Source organism: Artemia franciscana, chromosome 14 (assembly GCF_032884065.1).
Source record: "Artemia franciscana chromosome 14, ASM3288406v1, whole genome shotgun sequence".
NCBI lineage: Eukaryota > Metazoa > Arthropoda > Branchiopoda > Anostraca > Artemiidae > Artemia > Artemia franciscana.
Genome location: NC_088876.1, coordinates 22,758,680 through 22,785,652, shown reverse-complemented (window position 1 = coordinate 22,785,652; position 26,973 = coordinate 22,758,680). Strand labels below are relative to the sequence as shown.

At 34.6% G+C, this 26,973-nt stretch overlaps 1 protein-coding gene across 2 annotated transcripts in view; it reads right to left on the bottom strand.

The window, feature by feature from the left end:
• Positions 1-9,399: 9,399 nt before the first annotated feature.
• The window catches only part of LOC136035456 (homeotic protein ultrabithorax-like), a 156,114-nt gene continuing 138,540 nt past the window's right edge, over positions 9,400-26,973 (bottom strand). For both annotated transcript variants that reach the window (XM_065717272.1, XM_065717273.1), the window contains exon 3: positions 9,400-12,422. In XM_065717272.1, the coding sequence (XP_065573344.1) occupies positions 12,178-12,422 (245 nt within the window). In that variant the 3' untranslated portion in view covers positions 9,400-12,177. The remainder of the gene's footprint in view (positions 12,423-26,973) is intronic.

Below are 26,973 nucleotides of genomic sequence, written 5' to 3'. Positions count from 1 at the left end.
CCTATTTTGAGGGTTTTAAGTCAAAATTTGCAAGAATGCGAAAATTTTTATTTTCCGAGAAATTTGATAATGGATGCGTGTTTATTTGTTTATTCCCCAGAGTGATCATATCGAAGCTTTAGTCATAGAATATTGAGAGGGCTCGTAAAAATAAAAATTAAAAGTTTTAGTGGTCTTATATAGGTAAAAACAAAAGAATCATTTTTCAGAAAAGTACTGATTTCCGCCAAATTATGCCAACAACAGAAATACGAGGCTAAAGAGACATAGGGTACGTGGTCCGTAGCTATTTGACTGCCAAAGGCCAAGCTATGGACTGAATTGATACAAAAATTAGCTACGTTTTGACTCATTTAATACCGAGCAAATCTTGATTCATTGCAAATTTGTGTTAAGTTCTGGATCCAGTGCAGGTACGAGCTAAATCTTATGTGTAAAGTTTTAGTGAAGAGGTGAAAAAAAAAATCTCAACTCAATGCGAAAATGAGCTATTATTACTATTATTATCACTATTAATACGATTGTTCCTGTCACCAAGCTGAGGTAAAGCTCAGGATACAAGGGCTCATTGCTCTCCCCCTCTCCCCAAACGAAAACTGACAGTTTGGAGACTAGTGGCTAATTTCACCATCCTTATCATATACCCTGCCAGCTGCTGGACTTTCCCTTTCATAAGAACATCCTATAGCTTAATATTTATTTTGTAAACCGTCTCCTGCCAGTATGTAATCCTTATTGCACCTTTCCTGCAATTCTAAGGGATAAGAATGAAAATTTCTGGTTTAAAACAAGTCAATTCTCAGTTTTAGCTGCTTTTCTTCCCAATTCTCCACCTATGATTTTAGAATGTCATGGGGCCCGATGACCGTTACCATCGGATGATAGTCTGTTTAAGGCTGCATGGTACTTCACTTCCGTTTTTCTTTGCTCTTAGCATTCTTAAGAGCCTTGAGGCATGCTTGTTTTTCAGATATGATACAGACCATACAAGTACTTTTTAATTGCTCCAGTTTCTTAGCTACCTAATCTATCCCTAACATTTCAGCCTGGATGGCCTTCACAAGTCCTCCTAAGTGATAGTTTGTAATGTCTTCAATCAGATCAGGGGCATGATCATACTTCACCAGTCCTGTCCACAGTTTTTATTATGGACAGGAATAGTTTCAGAGCTCGTAATCGATTTTCATAACAGACTATTGCGTTATTTCGGTTAAGTCGCAGTAGCAAAATTTTATTTTCCGTTTTATTCCTTGTCTTTATGACAATATAAAGTTGCCTTATGGGTTTTATCACTGTGATAACATTATCTTTGGACATTCATAGCTCTCTACTCTTAAGCAGTAGAGAGTTTCATGAACCCATGTAGTTTTTTCTTCTACTGCTCCGTAACCACAAAATAGTTGCATGTTGATATGGTCATTTTGGCAATAAGCTTTTGAAACCCTATCAAAGGGGTTATATTTTTCTGAATTTGATTTGATTTAACCAAGACCGCAACAACAAAAGACAGCATGGATTGGATGACTGCCTTATATAGACCCATTATCTTATTATGTATTTGATGGTCTGCGTGATCTATTTATGGTCGTGTGCTATAAAAATAAGCTAAGACCCGCCTCGTTCCAAATACGGGCTGGACCTTAGCCTGAACAACTTAAGTTCACAGTCAATTTTGAAACTAAAAATGACCAACTTAAAGCTATGAAAGTTGGTGATATGGTTTGGAAAGGAGTAAAATTCTGATTTAGTGCAAAATGAGCCAAGTATAACTTAAGGACCACCTCAGTGCAAGAAAAAGTGAGATTAAAGCTGTTGAATATCATCTGTATCATGCACTTTGATACAAATGAGGGTAAGCTTTGAATCACTTTAAACACGAGCAAAGTCTTAACTCGGAGAAGAATTTCCCAAAGTACTAAGTAAATGGGAAAACCAAATAAGTAGCGACGTTATCTTGAACGTAATAAATACTGACTTGATGTAAAACGAGCTAAGTTCAAGCTGTGCTTTGTCGTCCTCTACCACCATCTTATTCTTATAAAATCGCAGTTGGTAGCCCCTTGTTGGAATTTAAAGCTAAAATTGATGCACGATCTCTGTATTTGAAGGAACAAAAGGTGTCTTAAACTCCTCCCTATTTATCCTTCTTCACTCACTGCCGGATTTTTAGCAAAAAGGTACGGATTTGGTATCTTTTTTTTAACTGGAGTAATCCACAGATGTCTGATCTTGTAAACACTGGACTGAAGTGGGCCCAGTACCCCTCTAGTATCACATTCCTTTAAAAGCTTTATAACAGAAATGTTGGTAAATGAGACATTGTTTGAAAGGGCAGTAAGCGACCACATTTAATCTGCTGATTCGAGGTATAAAGTGAGCCTGTGACTGCTCCATAAGATGTTGCCAACTCAGCAGAACGTTAGACTTGTTTCCTTTTTCTCTAATCAGCTTGAAGCTTATAAAGTGAGTTATTTGAGCAAGTAAGACATGATAATTATGATTAATAGAGTTATACACTCCTCTATGGAGTATTGTATGAAAGTTCACACATCTGCTCAAGACTTATGGAGCATCAAACTTGAAACAAACGAGCAGAGGGAATTGACTTTCAGTTGCGTCCACTAATTTCTGGCTTTAACTGCCGCAGGAGTTGAGAATTTCAGACGATCGGACCGAGGCAAATCCATCAAAAACTTTTCGGCTCCAAACTTATGTCTACCACGTTGAAGTTTACTGCCCAAAGTTCACATCCTTAGGTCACATTCAAGAGCTAAGTCTTTCTAAAAATAAAAGATGAAAATTTCAGGGATAAGAAAATGAATAAAAATTCACAACTATGCTACAAATTTGCAGAAATTAGCAGGGAAATCAGTGGTCCGACACCGACACCGATAACTGGGATGCCCTTGAAAATATTACCAATACATAGATGGACACTTTTCATTGTGTCTTGAATGAATGGGAAAAATATACGAGTAAAGCATCCAATGGTTTAAAGCTGGATATGTGTCAGCTGCAATGTGTTAAGCTCATTTGTAGCAGTATTGTCCAGATAAATCATATTAGTTCATGTCATAAGTTCCTGACAGCAGTTTCGTAAGGTGGAAGTAAAAAAGTTATCTGCAGCATTGAATCAATATGTTTGTAATTTATATGATAGCAAACACCAAATATTTCTGTTTACTTTGATTTTAGAATGTTTACACAAAAAAGTTATAATAACCTGATACACTTAATCTGTAAGAGAAACCAAACTTGGCCCCAAGGCTCTATAGACTGCTGTAGGACTTTTACCCACTGATCGCGGTTGTAGTTACAACAAGTATAACTATGTTTCACAAGAATAAGCTACACGTTCTATTAGGTGTTATCCATTTAAGGCAGGGTTTTAAAAATTCCAAAATAAGTTTCATGAGCGCAAAGCAACGATTTAATGGACGTATTGGAGACTTCTTTTTATAGATATCTCTATTTGCAATGTTTCTGTTACCTAATGTGACTACACCAGAAGATTTTTGGCAGAAGAAGAATTGGCTTAGAGATGTAAGTGCAACCCTCAACCGACATTAAACTAAGACTTACGAGCCCTAGTTGCTCTTACCAGTATCTGCAAATGCTCTTTAAGCAATCAGATCAGACTCGAGTTATGCAAAGTCAAAAATATAACCGACCTTGTAACCTGCACTAACTCAATACAGAACCAAAAAGCCCCTTTCTGAAGGATGCGAGTGACAAACATGTACCATTTTCCCGCGAAAAAGTCTGATCATGAGCAAACAATCCGGATTGTAGCCCTTGGTTAGATTTGGTTGAAGGAATTACTACACTGCGTACAGGAACTATGCTGAAGACCAAATATTGTGCTATCCCTATAACCCCCCTCTCCCATAAAGGTAGAGACAGGTGCGCACCCTAAAAGGGTAACACTAATGCATGGGCACACCTCTTGCTTTCATCCAAGGCTGGTTGGCAGGAATTACAAGGCTACTAAATTTTGCGTCTCATCAATTTTGATTAAGATCAAGGAATATCTTCTGACACATTTGCAGCTGGCAAGATATTAGAGAGTTCTCCACATAAATAGGCTGGAATTCTACCCATGCCCCCAACAAAATATAGCGCGGAAATTAAGTATTACTTGCTTGCAAATTTTGTTGAAATAAAAGAAACCATGCTGGTTGGGAATTGAGCCCTTGCCCAAACTCCCCATACCTAATTCCCCGCAAAAGTATGATGAGGTCCGCACCCTGAGAATAGCCACTGAGTTGTGATTATTACAAAATATCACCAAGTTTGATCCATATACGAAAAATACTCTGGACTAGCCAGCAAGTACTTGGTAATAAAATAAGAATAATTTAGACTAAAAGATAAAAGTGTTATTTAAGATAAAGTCATTAATTAGTATATTTTTATGATGTTGTATAATTAGTAATAAATTAATGCAGGTATCATCCACTGTACGCAAATTCTTTTCGATTTTTTTTTATATTGCCGCAAGCAATTCTTTGATAATCAATGCCATTTCAGTTGTGGTTATAGGCCTGGGCAGGAGGGCAGCTAACCCCCCCTCTTTTCTATGAAAACTGACTTTACATTCTTTTATTTTATATTTTTAACACTCTCATGGTATCCGTTTCTCCATCCCCCCAGGTTATAAGGCCTCACACTATGACTTCTTCTTTTACGAGGAGTTTAAAAAAATAACAAGTTTATTCACAAACGGACAAGCATATAAGCATTTCTTATAGCATTTTGTCGGGTGAAATGTTTCTTATAGTCTTTCATCTTCTTAAACGCACAAAGTTATAACCATAGATAGTTTTTTTTTTGCTTAGGCACTCCTCTGTTTTGAATATTGGTATTCAACCCTCAGAGAAGCTTGGTATCCAATCGACCTTCCTGGGCGTTAGAGAATGCACGTCTGTCATGGCAAAAGTTGTGTTTTTGCCGACCGACAGATTTACGACTTTGAGAATATACGACTAAAAGAGCTGAATATGGACATTGAATTATGGGCCTCTTTTTTGTCAGTCAGGAGATTTACGACTTGTCTAGCCCTGAATTTATTGGATCTCTGCCCTAAGAGCTTTCTTGAAAATGCATCCGACCGAGTTAGGCTTTCACAGTTTATATAGAGGAAAATCAAAATGCTTCTATGTGGGCATCCAATTAGTAACAACGGGGCTCAGAAACAATCAAACGGATTCAATCTGTATTGATCACTTTTTTCAATGCAAATTCTTTGTCAATGGGCTGGCTGTCTATATTTTCTGTTGTGGCGACGCTGTTTTTTAGGAACATACATAAAACAACTGAAATCCATAGAGTAGAAAAATTTTTCTATGGAGTAAACTTTCCCGTCTTTTGATTCTTTTCTTTTTTTCTGACGAGAAAGCATTTACTCCCTTAAGTACGGTTTTTAGACTAAATATTAATTTGTTTTACTGTATATATTTAAAAAAATTCAGATTTTAGTTAGTTTGTTGAAAAAAACCAGCTTTTTGAAGTTAAAGATTATTTACAACTTTGGTTTTCTCACATAGTCTACAGGGTTACAGAATTTCTTTTTTGACAACGGGAGAACCAGAGCTTAGAAATTTCAGATCTTTAGGTTTTGTTATCCAGAACAAAACCCGAGAAGGCTTTCTTTAGTTGTTATAATGTTTTTTAAATTCAGATAAAGTACAGGTGTTAAATATGAATTATAATCAGGAGTTATAGCCCAAGCAGGTGATTGTTGTCAACAACCCAATCATGTATTTGTTGTACAAGGCGAATCATTTTTATAGACATTAAATCAATTAGTTCTGGAGTATTGGTTAATTCAGGAGGTATATAAAAACCTTGTATATTAGCTAATTATTTAACCTATTCAAAAAAACTAAAAAGATGCAGTCACATTTAATGCTCTCAATATATTTTTTTTAATATATCTCGATAATATATTGTTCAATGACACAACCCTAGAATATGGTGAAAACAAATTGATAGTAAAAAATTATATTATTAGCCAATTAAATGCTGAAAACTTATTAGCATTTCGTAAAAAAGGGGTAAAAACAATAAAAGTCGTATATATATATACGGTCGTGTCCCCAACAAAAGCCTTAACTTTCGGAATTATTTCTCTATTACCATACTTTTCGCATTGTTTGCCTTTCTTTTTAGTTCCGAATTCACCGTCTTCACCCACGATTTTTTTTTACCCAGAAATTAATATCCGACTAGGTTTTGATAAGCCATGCCTCAATTATTCCTAGCAAGAAAAGGTAAATGCAACTGGAATTAAAATAAAAATTATATTATTAATATTATTAGCCAATTAAATGCTGAAAACTTATTAGCATTTTGTAAAAAAGGGGTAAAAACAATAAAAGGATATATATATATATATATATATATATATATATATATATATATATATATATATATATATATATATATATATATATATATATATATATATATATATATATATATATATATATATATATATATATATATATATGTATATATATATATATATACCTCGACAAAAGTCATAGAGCAAAGAAAGAAAACTTTGGAAACCAGCGGGTCTTTTGCCAGTAGGAACAAAAAGAATAGACAATTACACGAATATTTTGCCTATATCAAACTAGGCGTCTTCAGCGTTGAGACATAATTCATATAAACCAAAACACTGAAATAAGGAAATAAGTAGAAAAAAAAATCTAAAATAAAAGAAGAATAAAAAAAAACGATCAAACCAATATACATACAATTGCTACTCTATGTCAGACCACACTGGCTACTCTATGTTCTAGATAATTTTGCAATGATAATTTATCTATGCAATAGATAATTTTTTTTCTTCATTATAGGTCAGTTCGGCTTTATTCTTGTAAGTGGTAGGGATAAAAAAAAAAATATGCTCTATGCCTACTTTGGATAGCCCAATTCCTCTCTTTATTAACAAGGAGTCAGGAGATAACAAAATGATACCATTAATAAAAATGGGACAAAGTGCCCAGGATATAACGGATGTATTTCCACTTGCCAAAAAATGAATAAATAAATAGATGTGTGGGCTTGTCTGTGAGTAGAAGAATAGTTCATTTTTTCACGTATCAAGTCTAATGCAATTTTTTCAAACCGATTAGGAATTGTAATCGGGTCGAAGTTTTAACAGAAAAAGAGATTTAGTTACGTTTCTTTCAAGAAATCAATACCCTCCTTTTGTTTACGTGAAGTGGATAAAAGCTAAAAACATACATGAAGTAGAAGAAATGCGGAACCAATCATTTTAGCCAAGTATATTGGAGACAGTAAAATTGCTGCGCCAAATTCACGAAATCCAATAAGGAAAAGAAAAAGTATCGTTAGTGATTGTTTCCAATTTCATCATATCCTGACTTAAGAATATGGCAGAGCCTTTTAAAACTTTTTGGCGGCGTTTCAGCCTATGAAATGATATTTGGGAATAGCCATAGCGCGCTAGCTTCCCTACTGTAACTTGTTGGAAAATATTTATAATTTTCCTTGAGCCATTCATGGCAATAAAGCACTTTTATAGTAGACATATTGACTACCCAAGCTCAACATGTCATCACCAAATTAAACATCTTCATGAATCCAAAACGGACGTTTCAAGCTCTTATTACAAAATTTTGTTTTACTGAGAAGGATGGTCAATAGTCAGAGATGTGTGTTTTTTTTTCTTTCCTTACGGGTGATTGCATCCAACCAAAATTCATAGAATATCGGGAGATGAATCCATAGGATGAAGTTTTTTTGTAGGGATGTATTAAGTAATAAAAGTGAACATGCAATATCAAAGTACCAATTTCCGACATTTTGCACTTTAAAAAACTAATTTTGACCCTATTAGGGCCAAAATTTTACCAGGTGACTTTCCTGAGATACCCAATAGGTTTGAAACTATAGAAACGATGTTTAAGTAGCATTTTAGTTTCTAAAGATATACTGCCACGCGGTCGCATCTTCAAAAACGAGTGGTTATTATAAACCATTTACATTGTTATGCAAGCATTTAGACAGCATTTCGTATTTGACTTACTTGAACTAAGTCTCCTGACAGCTGGTCATTGTAAAGAAATACTATTCTCGCTGCCTCTAGGCTTGATGGAATTGAGTGAGTGTGAGAGCGTCTTCTGGAAGGACATTAACTGGGGTAAAAAAAAAAGTAAAGGCTGTCTTACCATCTAATCAAGGTCTCTCTTGCAATTACTTCCATCTATGGGTTGGAGGGTTAAAGCTGAGAGAGGCTATTGCAGGGGTAACTGCTAACTTCTGAAGTAAATGATTGAATCGCAGAATGGTTTGAATGGCTAGTTTCCAGGAGAGCTATAACTGACCAGATAATGGTAGGAATCTAACTTTTGACATGAAATTATAGCACTTTTGCTTCTCCTGAGGTGCTTTGTATGTATTACGTAAGCTGATCTAAGGATTGAAAGATGCAGGCCAGGTTTCAAATTCATATAGAAGGAATAATACCACAAACACATTCTAGTTCCTTATTTTTGTTTTATGGGTGGTGTTTGGCATTGACACGACTGTGCAATTCAAACGAGTCTTGATTGACGATGTCTTCGCTAGCTGTGACTGAAGTTTATACTTAGTGGGACTACCAAATAATACTATGAAGCTAAGGTATGACAATGATCTGACTCATTTAATCAACGAAAGAAGATTAAAGGGGAAAAGTTAAACCTTTAAGTTCACTTCATTTGGATTAGTATGTTTTGACTGCATAAAAAGTGATTTTAATCAAAAGAAAGTAAAGAGCGACAACTGAAATTTAGGATAAACATAAATTACTCTACATTAGAGGGATGTCATCTCTATATGACCACTGCTCTTTATGTTAGAATTTCAATATATCATAACAGTCTATATTACTATACAGGCATATCCGGATTACTGACTGTGGGGTTGGTGTTTAAAAGTCAAGTTCCCAGATGACACCACTCAATAAGATCTCAACATAACCGATCTAGGCCTCCTTCAAAATTGAAGCCATTCTGATTTAATATTGAATTTTGTGTTTTTACAAAACTAATTTTAGTTTAATTGTAATAAAGTTGTCATTTAGATATTTCTGGCATTAATAATTAATAAATTAAACGTTCGGATATAAGGCCGTTGCTTGGCTGAGTGGCTGTCCAAACAAAATATAGGATCCCTGTTCATTTTGAGTTCGAACAGGTTTCTATACTTTCATTAGAAAAAAAGTGTCTTAAAAAACATAGTTCTTGAAAGGACGTGACAAGAATGTTCCTGAGTATAATTCAATTAGGATTCACTAGAATGAAAAAAATTAAACTACGGTTCATCCAAACAAAAGTAAGAGAACAAATATTATTTTGAATCCTAAACGAATGAAAGAAAAAATAAACTAAAGAATCATTTTTTATTGAACCGATTTCATACAACAAATCACTTCTGAGTATCATTTCTCTCTCGGAAATATCAAACGAGACTAAAACACAGTGAATATATTAAACACACAATATTTCTACGATCCCTGTGAACTCCATAGAATAAAAAACTATACAGTTTACAGTGAAGTAGTACAAAAACAACGACAACACGACACATTAAAAAAAGATCCTATTAAATATAAAGTTAATTTACACACTATTTATGAAAAAGGAAGAGTTGCATCGGAAGTTCCATCGTTACTTACGGCATCGCACGTCTTTTGTAATTTAAGCTCTTAAGTTGATCAACTCGACAGCCCTGACTCTCATGGTTTCAATTATCCCAAACAGGTCCGTATCCAGGACTTTTGTTAGGAGGGGGTATTTTTCAGTGCCGGGGAGGGGTAGGGTTTCCAAAAAGCTTAAATCAAAAATGTGTTTTCTATGCAATTTATTACGTTTTTAAGTGTTGGACAAACATTTCGGGTGAGGGTCGAACCTCCCACCTCCTGGATACGGCCTTGATCCAAAAACTCTTGAATAGCCAAATTAGGACCGGCAACCGTACTTCTCAAAAGGTGCTACGAAGGACGTAGTGCGGAAACACACGGACATGCTATATAAATCGAAAATAAGTATCAGAATTTTTGCTTGTCAATATTTACATGTAGTTTTAGCGAGGATAACTTTAATTGATTTTAATGATTAGGTCAACATAACTATAACATAAAAATCTGGACTTACCAACTTTTTTTCTATCTCCATTCAAAATAACTTCCACATTTTGGAAAAAAAATAAAAATCTAAACATGTGAAGAAAGAAATAAAGTATTGGCAAAAAAATGGATTAATTGTTTGTTTAAGCTCAGTTTAGGCAAATAAGCTTGACTTTTGAATTCGTGCTGTCAAAATAAGCCATGTTCAGCTTACTACAATAAAAATGAATTATTTTAAAATATGCACTTAATTTTCAATTATCCCAATCCTGTAAAAGTTCCATCCATTACTTTTTACCTTCATTAATTACCAACGAAGGATTATAAAGTTTTGGATTTAGTTTTAAATTAAATTTATTCAGGATCAATGCAACTTGGCTTGCCAAATCAAAGTACGTAATGAACATTTTCGTTTTGATGCATGTATAGTAAGCAACCCCTTACTTTTGTTAAGGAAACATTGAAAATTCGGTGGCCAAACTATGGATTTACGTGCAGAAAGCATGGAACTTTGTAATTTCGAACCGCGGGTGCTCCCAACTTTTCTTATACTTAAAACTGGTTTTAAACATACGAAATTTATAATACGGTGCAAGGTTAACGGTTAAAAATAAAATTAAAGAAAAATTCCATTCGTAAATTGGATAAAGCAAAATGCAGCACAGGCTTAAAATATATGGGCATGTGCAAATATTGTCAATATATCCTGAAACGCTAGTCTGATAGTAGTAAAAAATATAGGATCCTTCAAAACCCTCATGGGGTTAGTCATCTTCAAAACCCTATGGTTCAATACTCTCAGATAGAAAGCCGTGGCTAATGGTTAAGTTAGAATGGTGCAATTTTATTTCACGTTTAAAGCCCTGCAAACGGCAAGGAAAAGCAACTGGCATGAATTTAATGGAAATAAGTAAGTCTTGAGTTACATTTTAAGTCTTGAGTCTTGACTCAAGACTTACATTATCAGTTTTGAGTTACACAGCTGAAGCATGAAGGGTCTCAAAACTATTTGAAAAATAAGTAAAAAAAAACGTTGTTAAAAGCTGACATGCTGAATTGGTAAAACAACAATTTCGTTCTACTTTCCCTTACAATACTTTCCTTTTTTAAGGAAATGGTTTTTTTTAACAAAACAATCTGCTCAAGTTAACCTCTGGTTGAGTTGAGCCTTAGACTAAGAATGCTATTACATATTATTGCAGTTTTTCTTTGAATCGAACACAAAAATAAAGATCGGCGAAAACCAAAAATTATTTGAAACATTAGGAAGAACAAATCTTTCGATCCTATAGCCAACTTAAAACCTCTTTAAAAAATAATTAATTCATCATTTTAAATTAAAATGCGAAAATATAGCTACTGAAAAACTAGAAAGAAAAAATTGACTTTGGTTATTGCCGCAATGGAGCATATGCAATGGAAAATATTAATTGTGTAGATTAACTGCGCTGACATAACTTTTGAGATGGTAAAAATGCGGTTGCGAAAGCCATATACTCTACAACCTTTTTTCATATTTATTTTTGATCATTTAAAACGCTAAAGAAAAAATATTATTAAATGAAAGCGACATTTTCTTAAAAAAAATCATTATTGATAAATAAAGAAGTAAAAAATAAATTAATTCCTATTATTTTATATCAGTTACGGTATCTGGCGAAAAGACAGCGCTCATAATCAAATATCAGCTCTAAAAGAATAAGACGGCATAAATTAAAAGACATTCCATTTGATCTACTGTGAGTTCTAAACAGCACAAAAACTAGCTAATATAAATGCTCCAGGTTTTAAGCACGAAGCCGAAGTAACTTAAAATTTTAGTGCCATAAGCGTGTCATACAGGACTGTGAAAGCGTAGTTTTGACGAGCACAGAATCAGTACTTCGAGCGAAATGACTCAGTCTCTTTTAAGAGGACTAGAAAAGCGAAAGCTGTGAAGTAAAATACGACATAAAACTGTGCAATTTGCGACATCGTCTGGTGGAAAAGTAAGCAATAATGATATGCATTTGGGTATTTTAGCTTGCAAGCATTCACATGCCTAAAACATGGTCTACGAGTATTCCATCAAGACAGCCAGAATCAACTTTAGACTTATTCTCTTTCTTCCATTTCATTCGTCTATTTTGAAACCATATCTTAATTTGACGTTCAGTCAAACATAAAGCATGGGCTATTTCGATGCGTCGTCGACGTGTTAAGTACCGGTTGAAATGGAATTCTTTTTCTAGCTCTAGAGTCTGGAATCTTGTGTATGTTTGGCGACCACGTTTGCGTTCTGGAAAAGAAAATCTTTATAAGCACATATTGGCTTTTATTTTATAATAATCAGAGGCTATATTGATTCTGCATGCGATATTTTTTGACAAGAGGAACAAAAAAACTTGTGCGGGTGAAACTTTAGCACAAATATATAGACGATAGAAATAAAAATTAATACTTATGTACCCTATAGTATTGTGCCGTATACATAAATGCGCAAGGTTTAAAAACTCTTTTGTTGCGATGCTTTTCTTGGGGAAAAAGAGAATCTATAGGGACTAAATTGTCGCCTAGATAGAACAAATTGCCAATCTTCAGGAGAACAGTGAAAAGTAGTGATCATTTTTTCAATGCATTATAAACAATTTGAGTATTGAGACACTCATTTGAAACAGCTTAAATATGCAGGCAAAATTTTTCATTTTTTTTTAACTTTTTTTTAAACTCAATACAGATAAAAAAAAATTATATTTTTTTTAATACAAAAAGGAACTTTTTATATTATTTAAGCTTCTAGAATATTTCTTTTGGATTATGATAGATAGGATTTATTATATATTTGCCAGAGAAATTGTCTATGGACTGCTTTGGGTACCCATCTGTTTTACCGTAATTCAAACAGTAAGCTGTGCGAAAGTGTGGTTCTATCCCTTTCTAGGGGTATGATTAGAACAAACTTAATATGGCTAAGACACCTTCTGTGGATGAAGGATGACAGATTGCTGAAGATTATCCTTTCCAGCCAACCATCTAGGATCAAACGAAAAGCTAGTCGTCCCCTAATCGAGGGGGAAAAGGTTGTAAGGAAGGATTTCGCACTTCTTGGGAGGGTGAAAAGAGAGAGGCCTTAAATTGATTGAAATTGGAGAGGAGCGTATGTAGCTGTATTGGTCTCAAGCGGCCTGGTGTTGCAGTGAGTTGTTGGTAATAGTAGTAGTAGTTATGATAGATTAAATGACATATTTGTAATGTTGTTCTATTACTACCAAGTCACTACTTAAGACTTCAAGGAACCCTAGGCAAGATACAAGGGCAATATAAGTGACTTTGTGCAATGAAAAATAACTAAATAGAAAATTAAAGTTCTCGAAAGGGTCTTTAGATAAACTTTGATTGCAATCCAATGCTGGGAAGCTTTAACTAACAATTTATTAGGCCCTCCTGAAACAGATCCAGTCCCCAGCCGTTCCGAAAGGAGTCTGAATTCGTATGGGGTTGAACTTGATTTTGCATGCGAGAATTTTTGTTTGCTTTCTTTAATATATTGATAATATTAAGTTTACTCTTGATTTATTCTTTTCCTAAAAATCACTCTATTTGTTTGTTTTTTTCTGTTGTTTATTTTTTCGCAAATTCCACGTTTTTGGCTATGGTGCTTGTAAAGTTGGTTGATTCATTAATTAGATAGTTTAATTCTATAATACAAGAAATATAAATTATAAAATTCTGTTTACGATCATTCTACATTGCATTAAAAAATTAACAAAATCAGTATTTAAAGCATCCAAAAGATAGTTCTATGTTCCTTATAAAATATCATTTATATTTGAAGTTCAATTCTCTAGATAACAAAACTGCAGGATTCCTACAGGAAGATGTCAGAATAAAAAATTCGTTTGTGAGCTCAATTTTCTCAGTAACTGAATGATAGAGTACCCTTGCTTCCAAGACGGATGCATATCGCTGTACCTTATTAATGGGATGAAATTACTTGTTACACTAACTTTCTCACAAGACTATAATTCTGAGTCTTAAGACATATATCATTGTTGACATTTGGAAAAGGGATAATTTGTATCTGTCTCATTTCTTCCAGAGGCACTAGAAGAACTCCGCCTAAAAGGGGTTGAACTTAATACTGGGTGGCTATTCTTTGACACATAATCGCCCTCACATCCTTCAATCTAGCCGAGCTGTAAATGCAATATTCTTATGTTTAAATAGATAATAGACAGCGAAATATTGTTTACATATTATAACACTGAGCCTCATACTATCTATTTTATAATATTGATATATTCAGTGATGCCGTCAGTGGCAGGGTTGCCAATTTGTGTACTTTTCGTATGAAATGCACTCTTTTTTTACCTCAGAAGGGAAGCAGAAGAATGAAAATCAGTCTTTTTGGGTGTTAATTTTCATTCACTTTGAACGTCAGCAGTTGGTAACTTTGTCAGATGTGCAATTAACCTAAGAAATTGGGTCACCAACTTGCACACTTTTCATTTGAAATGTACTCTTTCATACCTCAGAGATTATACGCATGCTTTGGCAGCCGTGTTCAAATTTTTTGACTTGCAAACCTTTTTTTTAGCAAAAATCACTCTTTTTTGGCCTTGATTGGTTCTCTCTTTGGGCGTCAGCGGTTGGCAGCCCTGCTTAATGGGTGCCAGACCGCGCATTGATCCACAATCTCCTAAAAAACCAAAGTTATTCAGGAACTGCGAAAGGTTGTAGCATTAAAAAATGAAAAGCATTTTCAAAACTGAAAAAAATAAAACTAAGCCCTCTCCCCTCTCAGGAAAGATCGCTGCGACTGCTTCTTAGCCGGCAGATATTCCTTATAATGATACTTTTTATTTGTTCAGCAATGAAAGGCACCCATTCATCAATTGTGACAAGCTTTAAAAGCAACAATTGTTTAAATACACAGGATTTTACATTTAAAAATTGAATACAGATGTATTTTCCCGGATTGCACTAGCCTATTGATAGTGATTAAATAAAAAAAAACAAGTTTTTTTAACTGAAAGTAAGGAGCGACATTAAAACTTAAAACGCACAGAAATTACTTCGTATATGAAAGAGGCTGCTTCCTCATCAACGCCCCGCTCTTTACGCTAATGTTTGACTCTTTCTCTCAATTCTTCTTTTTAAAACAGTAAAAAACTTTAGCGTAAAGAGCGGGGCGTTGATGAGGAAGCAGCCTCTTTCATATACGAAGTAATTTCTGTGCGTTTTAAGTTTTAATGTCGCTCCTTACTTTCAGTTAAAAAAACTTGTTTTTTTTTTATTTAATTTCTGAACGTTTTTGAATCAAATGCATGTTTTGATTTTGGCTCTCCGCAGAGGAATAATCAAAACGAAATTTGCATATTTTTTTTTGGCTCAATGGCTTTCTCATAATTTTGATCGAATGATTTTGAGAAAAAAAGAGCGGGGGACGAAGCCTAGTTGCCCCCCGATTTGTTGGTTAATTAAAAAGGCAACCAGAACTTTTAATTTTTTACGAATCTTTTTATTGGTAAAAGACTTACGTAACTTATAAATTAGCTTACATAAAAAACTTTTGTATTCTCATGTTTTTATTACATATATGAGGGGATTCGCCCCATCGTCAGTACCTCGCTCTTTACACTAAAGCTTAAATTTTATCCCAATTCATTAAGAATGACCCCCTGAATCACAAAAGCCGTAGAATAAGTACTTGAAATTACTGAAAATACTTTAGCGTAAAGAGCGAGGTATTAGAAGGAGGTGAGCCCCTCATATGGGTAATAATTTCTGTTTGTTTTAAGTTTTATTGCTGTTCCTTACTTCCAGCTGAAAAAGCTTTTTCACTTTTATTTTTTAATTGTTTTTTTTTAAATAATGCTAGTAAATCCTGCTCTCCCTTCATGGAAATTTTCTTCTCCCATTACAAATTCTCGAAGGAAAGTTCCCCCAGCATATCCCCCTCTTCTCAACCCCTCCCCCAAACCAAAAAAATCCTCCTGAAAACGCCTGTATACTTCCCAATAACCATTACTATATGTAAGCACAGGTCAAAGTTTGTAACTTGTTGCCCCTCCCACGGGGACTGTGGGGGAGTAAGTCGTCCCCAAAGACATAGTTATAAGGTTTTTCGACTACGCTGAATAAAATGGCTATCTCAGAATTTTGATCCGTTGACTTTGGGAAAATAATTAGCGTGGGAGGGGGCCTAGGTGCCCTCCAATTTTTTTGGTCACTTAAAAAGGGCACTAGAACTTTTAATTTCCGTTAGAATGAGTCCTCTTGCAACATTCTAGGACAACTGGGTTGATACGATCACCCCTGGGAAAAAGAAAAAAAAAAACAAAAAAACAAATAAACACGCATCCGTGATCTGCCTTTTGGCAAAAAATGCAAAATTCCACATTTTTGTAGATAGGAGCTCGAAACTTCTACAGTAGGGTTCTCCAATACGCTGAATCTGATGGTGTGATTTTCGTTAAGATTCTATGACTTTTAAGGGGCGTTTCCCCCTATTTTCTAAAATAATGCAAATTTTCTCAGGCTCGTAACTTTTTATTGAGCCGGGTCGCTCCTTACTACAGTTCGTTACCACGAACTGTTTGATACTATATTTTCAATTCCTAAAAATACTTTAAGTTTGACCTGGAATATCAAATAGTTCGTGGTAACGAGCAACCCGGCTCAAAAGTAACCAAAACTCTAAAAAATCGAATTTTGATACCAATAGCTACATCAAAAGAATCGCATTTTCATGCTGATTTTAAATATATAAGTTTCATCAAGTTTAGTCTTACCCATCAAAAGTTACGAGCATGTGAAAATTTGCGTTATTTTAAAAAATAGGGGAAACACCCCTTAAAAGTCATAGAATCTTAACTAAAATCCCACCATCAGATTCAGCGTATTAGAGAACCCTACTGTAGAAGTTTCAAGCTCCTATCTACAAAAATGTGGAATTTTGTATTTTTTGCCAGAAGGCTGATCACTGTTGCGTGTTTATTTGTTTTTTTTTTTGTTTTTTCCAGGGGTGATCGTATCGACCCAGTTGTCCTAGAATGTTTCAAGAGGGTTCATCCTAACGGAAATGAAAAGTTCTAGTGCCCTTTTTAAGTGACCAAAAAAATTGGAGGGCACCTAGGCCCCCTCCCACGCTAATTATTTTCCCAAAATCAACGGATCAAAATTCTGAGATAGCCATTTTATTCAGCGTAGTCGAAAAGCCTTATAACTATGTCTTTGGGAACGACGTACTCCCCCACAGTCCCCGTGGGAGGGGCAACAAGTTACAAACTTTGACCAGTGCTTACATATAGTAATGGTTATTGGGAAGTGCACAGGCGTTTTCAGGAGGATTTTTTTGGTTGGAGGGAGGGGTTGAGAAGAGGGGGATATGCTGGGGGAACTTTCCATCGAGAATTTGTCATGGGGGAAGAAAATTTCCATGAAGGGAGCGCAGGATTTACTAGCATTATTTAAAAAAACAATGAAAAAATAAATATGAAAAAGTTTTTTTTCAGCTGGAAGTAAGGAACAGCATTAAAACTTAAAACAAACAGAAATTATTACCCATATGAGGGGCTCACCTCCTCCTAAGACCTCGCTCTTTACGCTAAAGTATTTTTAGTAATTTCGACTATTTATTCTACGGCTTTTGTGATTCAGGGGTCATTCTTAATGAACTGGGACAAAATTTAAGCTTTAGTGTAAAGAGCGAGTTACTGACGAGAGGGCAAACCCCCTCATATATGTAATAAAAACATGAGAATACAAGAGCTCTTTACGTAAGCTAATTTATAAGTTACGCAAATCTTTTACTAATAAAAAGATTCGTAAAAAATTAAAAGTTCTAGTTGCCTTTTTAATTAACCAAAAAGTCGGAGGGCATCTAGGCTTCCTCTCCCGCTCTTTTTTTCTCAAAATCATTCGATCAAAATTATGAGAAAGCCATTTAGCACAAAAAAAAAAAATGCTAATTTTGTTTTAATTATTCCTCTGCGGAGAGCCAAAATCAAAACATACATTGATTCAAAAACGTTCAGAAATTAAATAAAAAAACAAGTTTTTTTAACTGAAAGTAAGGAGCGACATTAAAACTTAAAACGAACAGAAATTACTTCGTATATGAAATAGTCTGCTTCCTCATCAACGCCCCGCTCTTTACGCTAAAGTTTTTTACTGTTTTAAAAAGGAGAATTGAGAGAAAGATCAAACTCTAGCGTAAAGAGCGGGGCGTTGATGAGGAAGCAGCCTCTTTCATATACGAAGTAATTTCTGTTCGTTTTAAGTTTTAATGTCGCTCCTTACTTTCAGTTAAAAAAACCTTTTTTTTTTATTTATTCAACTAAGGCTCAGTGTATAGTTGCCTTTCATGTCTCATGTCTTTCACCAAATGAAAATTTTAAAACAAAATTTTCTTATGTGTGAAGAACAAAAACACACATATGCATTTATTCTGTGTGAAACTTAAATTATTTCTGAGATAAAAGGTAAAATGCTAAAACGAAACCTGCTTCAAATAGCTTTTCCTTCATACCTCAAATTTATCTTTTTTTCTTTTTTTTTCTTGTTTATCCAGTTTCATCAAAATAGAAGAAAAGTACATCGGTCCTCTGCCAAGCTTAGTATCTACACGAAAATTCAATTTTTAGTCAAAGATGTAGGCCTCCTAATCTTGACACGACAAATCCAGTGTAAAAGTAAGAATGTTTAATTCTGATAGACTTTCAATGATACGACATAGTTTCTAGAGGGGTTCTTCTTTCATTGGTTTTCCTCTGCCGAAACCTAGCATGGAAATATTAGAATTAGAAGACCTACTATTCAAGTCCAGCAGGGATATGATGAAATTCTACACTTTTACCTATTTCTCCAATTCCAACGAAAAAATCTCTAATCGAAAACTTAAAAAAATTTAGATGCAACGAGTCGACACAGGCCAGACAGCCAAATTTTCCCTGTCTTGTCGTATGTAAAATTTAGAAGTTACATTTAGCAGGGAATTTATCGCTAGAGGGAACACATTCAGAACTAAAACGCAAGGTTAGAAACAGAGTTGTTATGTGACTATGGATTCAGCGTTGGAGGGAGTTTTCAACATGAAAATTTACATAAGAAGTCACTAGATACCCATAATATGTGTGTTTTTTTTAGTATTTTCTTTGTGTTTACCTATCACATTTATATAATTCACCTATTTTCTGCTTTTTTGAATTTACCACTTCTCCCTCCAAAATAGATTCCTGTATAAGCGCATGTCTGTAATGACAAAAATAATCATGATATCAAACAGTTCAGTGTACTAAACGGTAAAAGAGTGAACCTTGTCATTGGAAACCAAAACTCTCTCTATAAACCGAAATTTTGGAAATAATGTCTGCATTAGAAGAATTGGCTTCGTTTTTAAGTTGAAAAACAAGTTTTTCAACTGGAAGCAAGGAGCAAAATTAAAACTTAAAGCGAACAGAAATTATTACGTATATGAGGGGGACTGCCTTCCCTTCAATACATCGCTCTTTACGCTAAAGTTTGACTTAATTATTTAAACGTGACTCCTCAAACACAAGGGCCGTTTAATTAGAATAACAACATTTCTTAACGGCTCTAAAAAAAACTTTAGCGTTGAAAGTGAGGTGTTGAGAAGGGGGTTGCCCCATCATATACGCAGTAATTTCTTTTCGTTTTAAGTTTTAAAGTTACTCCTTGTTTTTTTCTGTTAGTTTTTTAGATAATGCCAAAAATAGAGCTTCCCCTCCATGCAAAATTCCATCCTCCGATTACCTTCTCCATGGAAAGGTACTCCCATCTAACATCCTTCCCCGAAAAATATGTGTATACTTCCCAATAGCCAATGCCATATGTAAACAATGGACAATGTTCAAAGCTTGCACCCCCTCTCGCAGGTGCTTTTGATGGCCATGCCATCCTCGAAGAAATAGCTATTGGATCTTTCGACTATGCGGAACGAGACGGCTATCTCGAAATTTTGATTGGATAACTTCGGGAAAAAGAGGATGTGGGAGGGGTCCTAGCTACCCTCCAGTATTTTTTTCATCAAAAAAGGCACCAGAACTTTTGATTTTGAATCAAATGAGTTCGCTTTCAACCTTTTAAGCTAGCTGGTTCGACACTATTACCTTTAAAAAAAACTGCATCCGTGATCTTGCTTCCGATAAAATCACATATTTTGTATATAGGAGCTTGAAACTTCTATAGAACGGTTCTCTGATATGCTGACTCTAATGATGTGACTTTCATTAAGGTTACTTGATGTTTGCGGGGTGTTCCACCATTTTCAAAAATTGGGCAAAGTTTCTAAGGCTCGTAAATTTTTATGGGTAACATTAAACTTGAATATTTTACATATCAAACAGTTCGTGGTAACGAACTGTAAGTAGGGAGCGACCCGGCTCAATAGTAACCAAAAATCAAAAACAGAATTTAATACCAATAGATACATGAAAATTGGGTTTTTATGCTGATTTCAAATATATAAGTTTCATTAATTTTATTCTACCATCAAAAGTTACGATTCTGAGAAAGTTTGCTTTATTTTCAAAAAAAAGGAGGAAACGCCCCCTAAAAGTAAAAGAATCTTAATGAAAATCACACCATCAGGTTCAGCGTATCAGAGAACTCTAATGGAGAGGTTTCAAGCTCCTATCTGGAAAAATGCGAAATTTTATATTTTTTGCCAGAAGAGAGATCACAGATGCCTGTTTATTTCTTTTTTCCCCCAGGGATGATCGCATCAACTTAGTGGTTTTAGAATATCTCAACAGGGCTCATTCAAACGGAAATTAAAAGTTCTAGCGCCCTTTTAAGTGACCAAAAAATTAGAGGGCAACTAGGACCCCTCCCATGCTCATTTTCACCAAAATCACAAAACTAATACCTTGAGATAGCCATTTTGCTCAGCATAGTCGAAAAATCTAATAGCTATGCTGTGAGGAGGAGTTAATCCCCCACAGTCCCCGGGAGAAGGGTGGCAAGTTATGAACTTTGCCCATTGTTTACATGTAGTATTAGTTATTGGGAAGTATGCAGACGTTTTCAGAGGTATCTTTTCTGGTGGGGGGTCAGAGGGAGGGCTTTACGCGGGAGGATCTTTCCATGGAGGAATTTCTCATGGAGAAAGGAACTTTTCTATGAAGGGGACAGACTTACCAGCATTATTTCAAAACAATCAACAAGTTAATTAAAAAACAAATTTTTTCAACTGAAAGTAAGGAGTAATATTAAAACTTAAAACGAAAAGAAATTATTACGTATATGAGGGGGCCTGCCCCCTCGTTAATACCTCGCTCTTTACACAAAAATTTTTGTTAGTACTTTCAAATGAGCTATTTATTTTAATTAAACGACCTTTGTGATTTAGGGATCATTCTTAAAGAACTAGAACAAAATTCGAACTTTAGTGAAAAGAGCGAGGTGTTGAATAGGAGACGAACCACCTCATATACGCAATAATTTCTGTTCGTTTAAAGTTTCAATGTTGCTTTTTACTTTCAGATGAACAAAACTTATTTTTTTTAAATTTAATTTTGAATCAGTATTAAAATTCGATTCTATTGATGTATCCATTGCTTTTAAGATTCCATTGCTTAGACTTTTGGTTAAAATAAAGCAGCATCCCTCCTTACGTAAATTTAAAAAAGAGGTGTGGGGATACCACAGCAAAAATGAGTCTAATCGTGGCGAAGGGTATACAACTGAATTCACAAAATCTCAGTAACAAAAAAGAGAGGTGTCAAGCCCTCTGTAGAAAAATACGAATGGGATAAAGATCATCCACAGCCATTGACGGCGTATAAGGCTTTGAACAGAGGTTTCAGTTGTTAGGTCCTTTTTTTACAATGCAGAGACCCGACCTTGCGTTAGCGGCGATTGATTCCTGGGTCAGTTATCGCCAAGAAGAGCATCAATCCATCAATTCTAATTCTCAAGAGCATCAATTCTAGAGAGATTTTCCTTATATTCCTTTTTGTGGCTTGTTTGTCTCAAAAGGCCATCCAATTGAGCCAGTGGTCATAGAGTCTTTGAACAGGGCTCAGTCTAAAGGATGTTTAAGGTTCTATGCCCTTTTCGCATAACAAAAAGATCCTGCCACCACAAACTACCGATTCTGCCATTTGTGTTGCAAAATATAGTTTGTGGCCGAATAGTTCTAAAACTACTATCAAATAGAAATTACAAGATAGCCAATTGGCTTAGAATTGTTGGCCAGACAGGACCTGGAGAATCTTTTCCTTAAAGATGTTTTTTTTTCAATTTGTAAAACATCTAATTTTCTAGGAGGGAGGGAGGGGGCACTCCAAGATTCTATCAAACAAAAGAGACCAAATAAAGAAAAAACTGGGTCTTAGAATAAGGAATTTCAGAGATATCAGATTTGGGTCCACAATATATTAGAAAGTCAGATTCAGGGCATAAAGACCAAACCCTTTAATCTTACTGTAAAACAAGCTATTTGTGCTATTATCTATTTTAAAATCAAGCTATAAAAAATCTGAAAAAAAAAATAGATTTAAACTTCTGAAGAATCCTCGTCATGTTTAAGGGAAACTAAAAAAAGCAACATTTCTGGGGCATATTAATAATTCCGATTAAAACGAGGTAGGGGGTCCAAGCTACATAAGGTCAGAGGTGTTAACTAAGGAGGAAGCCTATGTATAGCCATTTAAAATCAAGATATATGTATTCAACTTTATTTTTCACTTGGTAGCAGGAGTTGATTTCCATAGCACACACCCTCCTGTAACTTCTTAGTGAATGCTTAAAAAGCAATAGGGATAAAAAAAAAGACTATTCAAAACTTAAGTAACAAAGCCTTGTTGTAGCTGGACACCATAATTATCGCCAAAAATTATCACAAAAGTCAGATATTACCTCATTTTTTTTCATGTGTAATTCATTTTATACAAGAAATTAAAAACAGCATATCCATAGCTTCTATGATTTTTAGTTTTTATTTTAACTTCATTTATTTATTGAATACAACCCTGATTTCTCATCCTAAAAAATAGCCGCTTCAGAGTCGTATGCTTTAGAGCCTTTCTTCTCTAACAAAATTTAAGAAAGGATGTATTCTATGAGCCAATCATGTAAATCTAGCTCTTTTAAATCCTGCAAAATATCTCTTTATTTTCGATTCAAACCCCTAATTTTCTTTTGTTCCACCGAAAAGTTAAGTTATCACACATTTACTGAACTTAATTTTAGAATATGTAAACAAATCAAAGATAATAAGCTGAAATAAATCGAGCGTAAGAAGATTGAGGTCTTTAATAGACCTCATATAAGTAAACTTGTCTTACAGATTTTCAAGTAACATCCATGCGAAATGAAATGTGAACATTTTATTTTAAAGTATTGTTTCATTGGTTAAACTAAAAAGACAAACAAATCCTTAAAAGTCGGTTATGTGTGTTTACTAAGACACACCACAATCTGATATTTTCGTACAATTCGTGGTAGCGAACTGTAAGTAAGGAGTGATGTGGCTCAATAGTAACCGAAACTCTAAGAAACGGTCTTGATAATAATAGATAAATAAAAAATATAATTTTAATGCTTATTCAAAATATATAAATTACTCAATTTTAATATTACCAATCAAAAGTTACAAGCCTGAGAAAATTCGATCAATTTCTGGAAGAGGGGTGGGGGGGTCGCTAAAGCATCAATTGATCTTAATGAAGTAGCGCCAACAGATTCAGGATTTCAGGCAGCCTTACTATAGAGGTTTCAGGCTCGTATATACAATTAAACAAAAAAACAAGTTTTTTCAACCGATAGTAAGGAGCAACATTAAAACTTGAAAAGAAAAGAAATGATTACTTAGATGGGGTCGTCCCCTCTTCGATAGCTCGCTCTTTATGCTACAATTCAAATTATGTCCTAATTCTTTAGAATGACTCCTGAATCACCAAGGCCGTTCAATTAGAATAAATTACTCTTTGAAATGTAGTAAAAAATCTTTAGCATAAAGAGTGAGGTATTGACGAAAGGGTGATGCCCCTCGTATACGTAATAAGTTCTGTTCCTTTTAAGTTTCAATGTTGCACATTATTTTCAGTAGGAAAAACGTGTTTTTTTAATTCAATTCCTGATCTTTTTCAATAATGCTGGAAAATACAGCTCCCCTCCATGAAAAATTCCTCCATGGAAAGATTCTCCCCCGTATCCATGATCTTTCTAATAAACACACATCCGTGATCTTTCTTCTGGCATAAAATGCCAAATTCCCCATATTTGAACATGGGAGCTTTAAACCTCTCCAGTACGGTTCTCTATTATGCTGAATCTAATGGAGTAGCCTAATTTTTGTTAAGATCACTGGCAGTTTCGGGGTTAGTTCCTCCCTCTTTCAAAAATTGGACAAATTTTCTCGAACTTTAGACTTTTGATGGGTAGGCTACCATTAAATTTGACGAATTTTACATATTTTGAATAAGCATCAAAATTCGATTCTTTTGGTATATCTATTGTTATTAAGACTCTGTTTCTTAGATTTTTGGTTTCTATTGAGCCGCATTGCTCCTTACTTACAGTTCATTACCACGAACTGTTTAAAACGGATGAATTTTGCATTTTTTGCCAGAAACAATTTCACGGATACGTGCTGATCATGTTGAGCCAGTGTTCCTTTAATATCAGGAGTGGTCTCAGTTAATTTGAAATCAGGAGTTCCAGTGTACTTTTTTAAGTGACCGAAAATATTGGAGGACAGCTAGCCCCCCTCCCACTCCCTTTTTTTTAGCAAAGTTGTCTGATCCAAATTTTGAGATAGCCATTTTGTTCCGCATATTCAAACGATCTAATAACTGTCTCTTTGAGGATGACTTTACCCCACAACCTCCCAGGGAAGGGTTGCGAGCTATGAACATTGCCCATTGCTTACATACATTTTAGCTATTGGGAAGTATCGAGATATATTTCAGGTGGGGGAGATTTTCTAGTGGGACGGGGTTTACGGTGGAAAATCGTTCCACGGAGTCGCGGCGTAAGGGGATTTTTCATAGAGGGATTTTCCGCCATTGTTTACAAAACGATAAGAAGTTAAATAAAAAACAAGTATTTCAACTGAAAGCAAGGAGCAATATTAAAACTTAGAGCAAACTGAATTTATAACGGACATGATGGGGGTTGCCCCCTCCATAATACCTCGTTCTTTACGCTAAATTTTTGTAAAACTGTAGAAACAGCTTACAATTCTAATTAAGCAGCTCTTGTGCTTCAGCAGTCAATCTTAAACAACTGGAACACAAAATCAAACTTTAGTGTAAATTAGGAGGTATTGAGGAGGGGGCAGTCCCCCTCATATCCTTAATAATTTATATTCGTTCCAAGTTTTAATGTTTTACCTGAAAATAAGTTGAAAAAACTTGTTTTTTTATATTTAATTCAGGATGAAGACTTGAAGTGACACCGTACCCCAAATAATAATAAGAAGTTGGGTCTAATGTCAATTTCAAGCGATGCTCTCCGTGAAATATAACAGCGCACTCTTCAATATGTTTTGAACCACAGAACCCTGTAGAGTTTATCACAGTAAAAAATAATAAGGATCTTACGTTTACTCTAGATTTTTACAATGTGTCTGTCTCCAGGATTATAAATTTCGAATACTGCCTTTTTACAATGTACAGGTAAAGGATCGGGGCTGAAGATTTCCAGTTTTCCTTATGGACGGAAAGGCCACAAAAAATTGAAACAGGATTATGAAGTTGAGACAGTTGAAAATATTTAATCCGAATCTTATGAATTCTAATCTTAGATTTCACTTAGATTTTCACTGGAGTGAAAATCCCGAAATTGGAGTTTCAAGAGATGTTGGTATAAACTAATGAAAGAGAATCTTGATTTTAAGTAGCCTAGCCTACTCTTGCAAAGCATGATAGTGTAGTTACCTATATTCTAGTCAATATGAAGATAAATAAACAATGATGTTTAAGGACCCTGTCGCACCTTATTTATTTTCAATTTATTCCATTTTGGGATTTTTAAACGCTAAGGAGATAAAATTGTGAAGAATTAAGTTAGTAAAGTTAAAAAAAGGTAAAGGATACGGCGCTAGACCCTTAAGGTCCGAACCAGAGGTGCTGATCTCCGTCCTTCAGCTAGGAAGTGCAATGGGGTAAAGTTAGTAAATTAGTAAAACCTGTCCAAATACTGTTTCATCACATTGAACTGGACACAAATTCATCTTCCTTGCTTTTCATTCCCCTTGATTATGGGGGTTCAAATAGCCCTTAGTGGCTCTGTAAGTTTTTAATAACTTTTTACCCACTTTTTCTAACTTTTTTTCTAGTATATTATTTTTACCCAGTGGTAAGATGGACGAAGATGGACATACATTGCAAAGATAATTAATTGAGTCCCCCATTTCTACAAAATTAATTATTAGCCTGAATATAACTGAAATAAAGATGTCTTAGATATAAATTCATTTATAAGCTGAAACAGTCATAGTTTAGCCAGACCGACCCAAAGAATCTAGATAGTACCGTAAAGATAGTTAAAATTATCTGAAAGAGGCTTAAAATTATTCGAATTTAGTGTGACCCAACTCTTTTGGGCTTAAATAAAGGTTATAGCGATTGCAAATCTAATCTTTTTAATATTAATTTTAAAAAAAGCTTTTATTATGAATGTAAAGTGCGAAGTTAAAACTCAAAATGAACATAAATTATGCTTCGCCCACTACGTAAGATATATCTGCAAAACTAGCTTGTACAAACTGACTCTTGATATTTTCCATTGTTTTTAGAATTCCAAAAAACTAGAGCTTTATTGATAACATCCCTCTCCCCCCCAAAAAAAACAAAACAACAACGTTGTATCAACCCATT